Source organism: Lissotriton helveticus, chromosome 12, assembly GCF_964261635.1.
Source record: "Lissotriton helveticus chromosome 12, aLisHel1.1, whole genome shotgun sequence".
NCBI lineage: Eukaryota > Metazoa > Chordata > Amphibia > Caudata > Salamandridae > Lissotriton > Lissotriton helveticus.
In genome coordinates this window covers 850,150,608-850,162,782 of record NC_136073.1, presented here as the reverse complement: position 1 = coordinate 850,162,782, position 12,175 = coordinate 850,150,608, and the positions used below count along the sequence as shown (strand labels likewise).

Below are 12,175 nucleotides of genomic sequence, written 5' to 3'. Positions count from 1 at the left end.
TGTCCCCTACTATGTACCCCAACGGCTCCATGTATGTGCTTAAAGTGCATGTAAGTTCCCTCCATAACCCGCTATGAAGACGCAAATACATTTGCGTCCAACATTAACATGTCCTCTTTCTGATCCGCCATGAATGGATCAATAATTCAGTTCCTAAGTGTGCCGGGCCACCGTCTTTACATGGTACACATTCATGTTTTCATGGCTCTGGCGAAGGCCCTGATTTCTGCCATCGAGCCTTTTCCTGACTTCTGCCTCTAAAAACTGCAGCGAGGACCTGCATCTGCATCCCTGAACTTTGACTTACTCCCTGCGCGGCAAGTGGTGCCCGGCTCTGTCTGACTGCCTGCCAAAACTGTATTCAGCCTTCAAGTTATCTGCTCCGCTCCTCGAAAATACATTCCTGTCTAGTAGTTTAGGTAAACATTCCCCCAGCTGCAGAGTAAAGGGCCCGGTTTTTCTGTCTCCATGTACGTAATTCATAGCTCCTGTTGCCATGGTAGGCCCATGACCCTCGCATTACACGTAGACACACATACACGCATTAGCAGTCAGTATAGAATAGCCTCTGCCCGAGAGACCTTTTCTTTTAAGATAATACAGTTCTCCAAACACAAGATACCAGATATGATTTAGGAACAAGTTGATCTGACCCACCAGACTTCTGTCTCTAATCCTAGCGTTAAATGTCAAGTCCCCTTCACCCTCCAGTTCCACGTCAGTCACACGTCATGCTGCTGCGTGCGCATCTCTGCCATATATTTCTGCTGACACTGCAGGATTCTTCTAGGGATCCACCCACTTGCGTCACTTCTATGATTGAAATGCTGAAATATTTCTTCTTCTATGTGACGTTTCTGGCACCCACCTCCGTGTTCACCCTTGTGCACGCCTTCTGATTACATATTGTTACGCACATGTTTCTTATCTTGTTTTCTTTCAGCCGTTACGCCTTCTGAACCCATCACCACTGTAATGATATTATATATACTGTGTGCTGTTAATAAATCATTGTACATGTCCATGATTCCCTTCCTGAACCCTCGTGGTGATGGATCATGCTACCTGGTTCGAACCAATTCCATTTTATGGAATAAAACCCCTTAAAACTCAGACGCCACGGACTCTGTGTCTCTTATTTTGATTGAACTATTTTATTGAACTTTACCGCATAGAAATTAGATACCAGGTAATTTAATTTACCACAGTGAATGGCACCCCAGATGGGACACTCCCCCACCTTACGCGCCGGCGGTGCGTTGCAGCCCTAGTCCCCTGCCACAGCCGGACGGACACTCATGCGCATCCACAGGATTTCCTGTATCTCCCTCAGGCCAACGGAGGTGACTGAGACTGCAATTGATACCCAGACGAGGCGGTGAGGAGTGCGGAGGATCCCGACCCGAGTCCAGCCGAGAGTGCAAGGTCCGAGGTGTCTTGAGGCCCACCAGTTCCGAAGTACCTACGTCACGAGTCGAGTCGAGTCCAGTCCAGTGTCGAGTTTTCCGAGGCCTTCTGTTCCGTGCTTCCCGGTGAGTACCTTTGCTGGGGACGCATCTAGACGGGTGCATTAGTTTGCCCCGGTCGAGACGGGTTTTGGGTACATAGACCCGGTCTGCACTGTTTAGCAGTGTATCTGTGCTGTTTAGCAGTACATCAAGTAAATGTTACTAGTTAATATATGGTTTTAATGTCGTGGTATGAGTGATTGTTTGATCTGCATTACTGTGTATATTGTATTTATGGTGTTCGAATTCGAGTAAGTATCAAGTATCAAGGTTCAAAAATGCCGCTGTTCAGTAAGTTACGACAGATAGGAACTAGAAAGGGGATTCTAGAAGAAGCAGTGCCTGTTCCACCTAGGGACACACCAGGGCACTTTATGTACCACAAGCATGGCTTAGGTGCCATACTGTACTTAGACTTGTGGGTCGATTATACCAAACACTTAGAAGAGCAATATAGATGGCCTGTTTCAGGAACATGGGATGCCGAGTGCATCATGAGAGTAGAGGAAGCAGTATTGAAAAAGAAAGCCCGACAGTCACAGAAAGACGCCATAGAATTATGGCGTAAAGAATCACATAGACGCACAGAAAAAGAATTCAGAAAAGCAGAGAAACATAGAGAAGATTCAGAGAAGACTCGAGAAAACGAATTAGTCAAGGAAGGTATACGAGTTCGAACAGAACAAGTAGACCGACAACTGAGTACGCTTAATAAAGGCATGTATCCAGTTCGGGCCGAGGGCCTGCCCAAGGCGACCCCAGAAGTACCAAAGAATCTGCCCCTTCCATTGGTTCCGACTAAATTACGTCACAAGACCGCAGCAGAGATTTTTCTTTCTTCCTATTTGGATGATGCAGCTCCAGCTTATACTCATGCACCTGCCCATGTACCCGTCCCACATGTACCTGCACCCCATAATCAGCAGCCCCCGGGTCCGCAACAGCCAGGTCCTCCCACCTAACCCTCCTGTTCCGAATCTTGCACCCCCTATAAATACTCTTAATCCTTTTGGGATGGGCCTAGTTCAGGTCCCAACGCAGCCAGGTTATGGTCAAGCCTCCGGCTCAGGAGGCGCATCCGGAGGTTTTCGAACCCCGCCGCAGTTACATCGAGTGACAATGAGAGATTTTGCAATGGCGCGGACACCTAAAGGTGCCGCAGCAGAACAGCTCAGACAACAGCTTACAGATTGTAGATACGACACTGTGCCTGGTACGTCAGGACCCATGTTGTTAGCGTCCTTACGCTTAAGACGAGTTACAGATTATCTGATAATGCTACCAGAAATGCCAGAACATCTAGACAAAATGTATCACTTTATTAGAACAGGAGAAGGACCCGAGAGTGTTGGTGACGCCATGTCACGTCAGAAAATTGAGAACAAAGGTTTAATTATGCGATTTTTGGTTAATTGTTTGATAAGAGAACAAGATCAGGCAGGATTTCCACAAAGTGAGATGGATAAATTGAACAGATGGAGTCAGAACATGGCTGAGGGTAAACATGATAGAGAGAAAAGTATACATGCTATGGTTAGAAAGGTCCGTAAAGAAATCATAGATATACATGCTCGTCGAGAAACTGAGGAGCCACTCGAATCAGACGATCTAGCCTCCTCCCAGGAGGAGGATGAACCAGAGAAAACAGTAGAAACATCGCAGCATATAAGTCAAGACACGATAGCCTATGTAGGTAAGGGTAGATCCTTTGATAAAACGTTACGCCCAGAAAGCAAGCGACTGTTTCACTCTGCTATGTCAAATCCGAAAACGCCTGAACATCTATTTCAGGCTGCCGATAAAGTACTACAACATCGGATGGGGTACCACGTACTCAATTCTATGGATGAACAAGAATTAGCCAGGTCAGCAGTGCAATGGGCTGACAATTCTAGTATGTATAATGATGACACAGTAGCACAAACCTTTTTGAATCTGTCCCCAGACGAACAGCGACTGGCTGGTATATACATGATACAACACCTTCTTTTATTGTATAAATGCCAACGTTCTGATCCAGGTCCCTTATCTGATGTACTAATAGAACTACTCATGAATAAATGGAGAGGTCTAGGTACCGATCTAATTAAAGTAATTCTAGAACAGCGACACAGATATAGTGCTTTCTTGAACCCACAGTTTGTTTCAGCCCCACCCCCAGAAAGGAAAATGTTTTACTTCGACCGACAGAATCCCTTACGAGAAGTACATCCAGTCCAGAATGCCGATGACACCCTTAGACGTGTTTTCGTGTACACACCGTTATCTAAAATGGAATTATTAGAAATGAAGAAAATAGTGCCTAGTCATGATAAAGATCCAACAGGTTTTCACCGTGAAATAAAAGACATGTTACTTATGGGAGACTATACCTATCCCGACATTATGAAAATATTGAAAGTATTACTGCCTGCCGGTATTTACGAGAAACTCAAAGAAAAAGACTGGGAGGTAGGAGAGCAAAAGATTGATTGGGCTGCATTAGAGAATGAAGAAACGGCTCGAACCCCAGGTCTAGGGCTTGGGGACAAAACTAAAGCATTACCAGGATTGTTAGTACAGGTTCTGCCAAGATTATTGTCTACTAAAAAGGAAGACTGGGGTGCAATCTCAGCCTGCAAACAGAAACCCGATGAAGACACTAGTGATTTTTATTCTAGGTTTGAGAAATGTTTTATTATTAATAGTGGCCTGAAACCGAGTAGCGAGTCATACCCACATCTTTTTGTAATGAAACTAGTAGAGAATTCCTTGCCTCAAGTTAAGAATCGTGTATTAAAAGTCGAGAGCACATGGCAAGCAAACACGCCTTCCCAGATGTTACAAATGTTACAGTACCACCAGAACAGAGTTAGGGAAGAACATGATCATGAACAAAGACGTATGAAAGACACAAAAATGAAAATGTTAGTTGCTCAGTCAGTTCCAGCTGACAGTCAGAAAAACGGCATGACACAGTCCAATAAGTCAGCAGTTCCCGTTAAAGGGACTTGCAACTACTGCAAACAGCCAGGCCATTATATAAATGAATGCACTGTTTTAAAATACAATATAGCAACAGGCAAAACTAAGGAGAGACCGCGTCCTCCTAGACAGGATCAGGTCCACCAACACGCACCCCAGAATGTACAGCCTATGCCTGCTCCACAACAGACAGTACAGACCGTAGCAGTACCCCAGCCACAGCCAATTGCCTCAACACAACATGCAACTCAGCAGATGTACCAGTATGCACAAACTGACTATCCCGAGTATCAGCGATACACATGAAACAGCCTAGAGAGGGAAGTTGGCTTGCCTCTCATTGAGATTCCTGTAGATCAAGAGGGTCCTTATGTACATAGCCAGGTATTAGGGAAAGATAGAAAGTTTTTGATTGATACAGGGGCAAGCAGAACAACGATAAGTCACGACGAGGTTCCAGGGGCACCCCTCTCAGGCTCACAGAATGTTTCCCTTGGTTTTTCAGGAAAACCTATTATTAATGAAGTATCAAAACCAGTTCCTCTAGCAGTTGGTCCGTTATCACAAACTACAGACTTATTGCTTACGAAATCATGTCCAGAAAACTTGTTAGGTATCAAGACACTGAAGGCTCTAGGAGCAGTCATATGTTGTTCTCCGGAAGGAGTTAGATTATTTTTACGTGACTTTAAAGGTCACTATGTGTTGAGAGATATTGATCCCAGGTTACAGAATGTTCCTGCACAGTTATGGGCACAAAGCCCAACTGATGTAGGTTGTATGCACATTACACCATATCGAGTTACACTCAAGCCAGGAGTTGTCTTACCCCGAATTCGCCAATACAAGTTACCACCAGATGCTGTAGTGGCTTTACTGAAAATCATTGACGAGCTCATTGCCCAAGGAGTGGTTGTAGAGACCGACTCCAATATCTGCAATTCCCCTATCATTCCGATTCTTAAACGCACTGATCCAAGCGCACCACCAGTTTATCGATTAGTGATCGATTTGCGCGAATTGAATAAATGCATTGTGCCACAGTATCCTGTGGTCCCAGACATATCGTCTTTATTGACTGCAATTGATTCTGAAGCCACGTTCTTTACTGTAATTGATCTGAAGAACGCCTTCTTTAGTGTCCCCATTGATCCGGACAGCCAATACCTTTTCGGATTCTGTTTAAATGGTCGAAGTTTTAAATTCGCACGCGCACCTCAAGGATTCACAGAAAGCCCCAGCATCTATAGCCAAGCATTGAAAAGACAGCTTGACAGTATCCACATGCCTGACAACACTACCCTACTCCAGTACGTCGATGATCTGTTGATCACCGCTCGAAGTGAACACGAATGTGAACATGCCTCACTGACAGTCTTACATTCTCTGGCTGACAAGGGACACAAGGTGTCCCCTTCGAAGTTGCAATTCTGTGTTCAGCAAGTGGTTTACCTTGGGCACTTGCTGTCCAAATGGGGGAGACAGCTAACACCCGACCGTATCCAGTTAATTGTAAATATGTCACAGCCCAGAACACAAAAGGAGGTGCGAGCCTTTATAGGCCTCACTTCTTATTGCAGACAATGGATCCCTCAGTATGCATTCCTAGCCAAGCCACTTATACAGTTGACAACACAGGAGGCAGCGTCATCGACTGTCCTCCCTTGGACTCAGGAACATACACAGGCTTTTGACGAATTAAAGAAAGCTTTATGTCAAGCACCAGTCTTAGCGACACCAAGTTACAGCAAACCTTTCACACTTTTTGTCACAGAACGTGAAGGTACTGCATTATCAGTCCTCACTCAAGACCAAGCAGGGTCACACAAACCGTGTGCCTATTTCTCCAGCACATTAGATCCAGTAGCCCAGGCTTTGCCTGCGTGCCTGAAATCAGTAGCAGCAACAGCTCTAGCAATCAGACAAAGTGATTCTATAGTGTTAGGACACCAATTGACAGTACAAGTTCCACATTCTGTGGAAGTTCTTTTAAACCGTACACAAACTCAACACTTGACTATAGCACGACTAACAGGTTATGAATTGACATTATTTCAGCCACACATAGAAATCAGACGCTGTAACACATTGAATCCAGCTACACTTTTGCCATTAAATATGACAGACCCTTTGGCACATGACTGTGTCGAAGTCATTACCATCATGACGAAACCCAGACAAGACTTGACAGATACCGCATTACCAGATCCAGACCTGACACTTTATGTGGATGGTTCATGTATGAGAACAAGCACAGGAGAGTTAGTGGCTGCGTATGCAGTAACAACAGAAACTGATGTCATAGAAACACATCGTATTGACACCCTGTCAGCCCAAGCGGCAGAGCTCATTGCTCTGACCCAAGCTTGTACTCTAGCTAAGAACAAGAAAGTTAACATATACACAGATTCCCGTTATGCATTCGGAGTTGTACACGACTTCGGAGTCCTCTGGCAAGAACGAGGTTTTTTAACTTCACACGGTGCCAAGATCCAGCACGGTCCCCTCATTCAAGCTCTGTTAGAAGCAATACATTTGCCTACAGCAATAGCCATCATGAAGTGTAAAGCACATATTAAAGTCACTGACAACATTTCCCAGGGCAACGACCTGGCAGACCGAACAGCCAAGCGCACAGCACAGACTCACACACCTGACTTGACAAAGACAATAGTCCCGACGCCAACTCATTGCATGACAGTTAGGGATCCCGCCCTAGATGTAATCGACATACAGACACATGCTACACCAGACGAAATCAGGAAATGGACTGAACTGGGAGGGATCCAGACAGAACAGGGATGGATGACGAAGGGAAAGGCCATATGGTTTCTCCCCGACTCTATGGTTCAGGTCATTATTACCACAGCACATAGTCCTGCACATTTAGGAGAGAAAGCCATGTTAGACAGTATTCAAAACCTTTGGTTCAATAAACATTTACGAGCAGCAGCAAAGCAGAAAGTGCGTACTTGCATGATCTGTTGTCAGTTCAACCCAGGTAAAGGCATTCCCGTAGAGCAAGGTGGATTTCACCCTCCCGATCACCCTTTTGAAGTCCTCCAGATGGATTATATCCAGATGGAACGTTGTCGAGGATTTAAATATGTCCTCGTAGTTGTCTGTGCACTTTCCCGTTGGACAGAAGCATATCCAGTCCCAGATTACACTGCTCCGACCACTGCCAAGCAGCTGGTACGTGAATTTTTCCCACGGTACGGTTTGCCCCGTGTCGTGTATTCAGATAACGGTCAGCCATTCTCGTCCGAGTTAATGAAACAGGTATCACTCCTGCTCGGCTATCAATGGAAGTTTCACTGTGTCCGACATCCCGAGGCAGCAGGTCTCGTGGAACGTCACAATCAGACTCTGAAAATTCGTCTCGCCAAGATTTGCAAAGAAAAGGGCGTAGACTGGATAGTTGCATTACCCGTTGCCCTCTTCTACATGAGGATGGTAGCGCATTCGAGAACAGGGCTATCCCCGTATGAGGTGGTCTTTGGCAGGCCACCGAATATGTGGGGGACTCCTCTGCCTAGAAAAATCACAGATGTTGACTGTAATATGCTGACAGATTACCTTGCCTCCTTGATGTCTGCACTACAATCATGTCGTTCACAGGTTGCTGCAGCCTTTCCCGACAACACCGATGTAAAGCCACATGGGATTATTCCGGGGAATCATGTCCTCGTCAGGAACTTTGATCGGAGGAGTCCGCTGGAGCCCCGTTGGCAGGAGCCGAAACTTGTCCTGCTAACCACGAGGACTGCAATCAAGGTCGAGGGCCGCAAAGGGTGGCTCCACTCCAGCCACGTCAAGATATTTCATGGACTGCTTCCAGTTACAGACTCTCAGCCCTCCCCCTCTAAGGACTGCCCAGATTTCAGTGACTCTAAACTTCCCCTGATAGAGAAAACTCCGTCCGAGGAGTATAAATCCAAACTGAGGTCTAGCAAGTCAGACAGTTTAATTGTTTAAGTCCTCCCCTAGGTGAATCGGTTAGACCTGATTCTGACATGTTCCCGCTAGACCCCGATAGAGAGAGAGATAGACAGAAACAGCTCAAGAAACGTGAATATTGTGAATCTCTCCGCAGTCACTGCATAGTGACATTATTGATTATGTTTTTTCTGAGTCTTATGATTATTGCTGCAAGTATACTGTTAAACTTGTATTACCCTATTTTCAAGCATACACATTCTTCTTCAAATGTCACTACCGAGCACACTTTCAGTGAATTACCCCCGCATGAATTGTCATACAGACTTGCGCTGCGCAACAATACATTCATTAGTATGTTACAACATTCCCATCAGGCCAGCAATGCTACCAATTGTTGGATATGTGGCAGACTCCCCCCCTATCAGAGATACAAGGGAGTTCTGCCCCTCTTTCCATACCCGTTCACACACAATGGTTCCTGTGGTGCATGGTTTAGTTTAATAAATTCCTTAGATTCTGATTCCGTAGTTTACCAAGGCAATTGGGTATGGGGAAATCTGAACACTGTTCTGCACAAAGTATGTTTCCCTGACAAGGAGGGTCTTCCCAAAAGGACAGGGACCGATCTAGAAAACGAAGTATATGGATTAGGTAATTTTACACTTAACCTCATGATTCTGAATGTCGAGTCCGAAACCAAGTCAGACTTACCCTCTATGTCAGTATTACCTGTTAAAGGTGAATTATGTGTCAGAAAGAATGGTTCAGTACACCTAGGTCATAGCGAATGTACCACTGTAGTCAAATTCAGTGATAAAGGCAAGTCTACGTTCAAAGCTTCCCGTCATTCCTATTTTGTTTGTGGCCATACAGCATACATACGTTTACCCCTAGATTGGGATGGTACTTGTTACATTGCATTCCTTCTGCCACCTGTTTTTCTAGCCCCACCTGACTATCATAGGAACTCCCACCTAGTACATACTAGACACAAGAGAGAACTCCCGATTGTCGATTATACTGAAACTACATGGGAGCAATATACAGATTTCAATAAAGGTTTCTTTCCCTACTTAGGTACTGTCTCGAATAGTAAACTGATACGTAGATTGACCAGAACCCTTGAAGCAGTAGTGAATGAAACTACTTCCGCCCTAGGCAATTTAACAGAGGAACAGTCTGCTATGAGACTTGTTGTCCTTCAAAATCGTCTTGTTCTTGACGTCATCTTGGCCGATAGGGGCGGAGCTTGTAGAGTCATCGGATCGAGTTGCTGTATTTTCATTCCACAAAATGCACCTTCAGTATATAAAGCCATTACCCGTCTTCACCAAATTGCTAGTCAGATACACCAGAATCCAGGCACCTGGACTTGGTCCGGTTGGTTCTGGAGCGTGTTATCCACCTGGGGATGGAAAGTCCTATCCTTCCTAGGGATAGCCCTTCTCATAGTATTCAGTTGTTGCCTATGTCTACAATGTGGGCCGACGATATGCGGTTTGTGCGCCACATCATGTATTCCCCATTCAAGTTCAAGTTCAAATTCCCGTCAGAAAAAGGAAGAGCAAATGATGTTAGATGAACACATAGATGGATTAATGAAGATTGATATATCATGAAGGGTCCGTAGGGGACAAGGAGGGAATGAGGTAATATGAATTTTTATGCTCAATTGTGTCCCCTACTATGTACCCCAACGGCTCCATGTATGTGCTTAAAGTGCATGTAAGTTCCCTCCATAACCCGCTATGAAGACGCAAATACATTTGCGTCCAACATTAACATGTCCTCTTTCTGATCCGCCATGAATGGATCAATAATTCAGTTCCTAAGTGTGCCGGGCCACCGTCTTTACATGGTACACATTCATGTTTTCATGGCTCTGGCGAAGGCCCTGATTTCTGCCATCGAGCCTTTTCCTGACTTCTGCCTCTAAAAACTGCAGCGAGGACCTGCATCTGCATCCCTGAACTTTGACTTACTCCCTGCGCGGCAAGTGGTGCCCGGCTCTGTCTGACTGCCTGCCAAAACTGTATTCAGCCTTCAAGTTATCTGCTCCGCTCCTCGAAAATACATTCCTGTCTAGTAGTTTAGGTAAACATTCCCCCAGCTGCAGAGTAAAGGGCCCGGTTTTTCTGTCTCCATGTACGTAATTCATAGCTCCTGTTGCCATGGTAGGCCCATGACCCTCGCATTACACGTAGACACACATACACGCATTAGCAGTCAGTATAGAATAGCCTCTGCCCGAGAGACCTTTTCTTTTAAGATAATACAGTTCTCCAAACACAAGATACCAGATATGATTTAGGAACAAGTTGATCTGACCCACCAGACTTCTGTCTCTAATCCTAGCGTTAAATGTCAAGTCCCCTTCACCCTCCAGTTCCACGTCAGTCACACGTCATGCTGCTGCGTGCGCATCTCTGCCATATATTTCTGCTGACACTGCAGGATTCTTCTAGGGATCCACCCACTTGCGTCACTTCTATGATTGAAATGCTGAAATATTTCTTCTTCTATGTGACGTTTCTGGCACCCACCTCCGTGTTCACCCTTGTGCACGCCTTCTGATTACATATTGTTACGCACATGTTTCTTATCTTGTTTTCTTTCAGCCGTTACGCCTTCTGAACCCATCACCACTGTAATGATATTATATATACTGTGTGCTGTTAATAAATCATTGTACATGTCCATGATTCCCTTCCTGAACCCTCGTGGTGATGGATCATGCTACCTGGTTCGAACCAATTCCATTTTATGGAATAAAACCCCTTAAAACTCAGACGCCACGGACTCTGTGTCTCTTATTTTGATTGAACTATTTTATTGAACTTTACCGCATAGAAATTAGATACCAGGTAATTTAATTTACCACAATACGAGGAGTTTAGCAACCACACCATAACACAGCTGCCCACTACTTATCCTCACATAGGTGCAGATCACAGATGACTGAACAGGACAGTACTCTATGTGAGGAAAGAAGGGGACTTAGTAGATAAAATAGATCACAAATAAAGTAGAAAGCATTCAGAAACTGCTCAAAATAACGTTTAGTTAAAATAATGAATGGTATTTTATATACTCTTATTCTAAAATATCAAAAGAATAAAAATAAACGAAAGGGTGAGAGATACCCGGTCCCCACCTCTTCCCCCTTATTATAACTTAGGTGGAGAAGGCAAAAAATACTTCGAGCTAATCCCGGATTCTTGGCCCTGCCTTCCGCAGTTGCCCCTATGATGCGGCCTACCTGTATTGGGGCTGGTGGTCCGGCTCACCTGGAGCTGAGCCCACCTGGAGAAGATGAACCTGGTGCCGTGGTGAACTCTGCAGATGTACCAGCCGCTGGACTGCAAGGTGACCGGGCTGAAGACGAGCTCTGGGGATGTGGCGTGGGAGACCTGGCCAGAGGATAAGAGATGCAAATCTCAGCAAAGAGGCCAAAGCCTACAAAGGGTCACAACACAGCATCATCAACATTTTCTGCTTCATGATTTGCTTAAAAGCAGCTGCCACTGTAGTTCAACCATTCAGGACGAAGGCAATGACCTGTCGCCTGCTTTCTTTCCTACACATATTGCCTAGAAGCTGCACCACTAAAGCTCATGGCTCTTAAGTCACCGGTATGACCACCAGATAAGAGTCTCACACAATCTTAATCTGTTAGACAAAGCACTTAGAAGCCTGAATGTGGAAGAATCTCAGCTGAGAGGCCAGCCTTCATTCAATATAAAAGTGCACCTCCTATGTGT

General features: G+C 45.2%; 1 protein-coding gene across 1 annotated transcript in view; it reads right to left on the bottom strand.

Annotated features, from left to right (window-relative positions):
* LOC144798539 (mucosa-associated lymphoid tissue lymphoma translocation protein 1-like) overlaps positions 1-12,175 on the bottom strand; it is a 64,297-nt gene that overhangs the window by 34,226 nt on the left and 17,896 nt on the right. Inside the window, exon 5 of the mRNA XM_078669466.1 lies at positions 11,674-11,824. Within this exon, the coding sequence (XP_078525592.1) occupies positions 11,674-11,824 (151 nt within the window). The remainder of the gene's footprint in view (positions 1-11,673; positions 11,825-12,175) is intronic.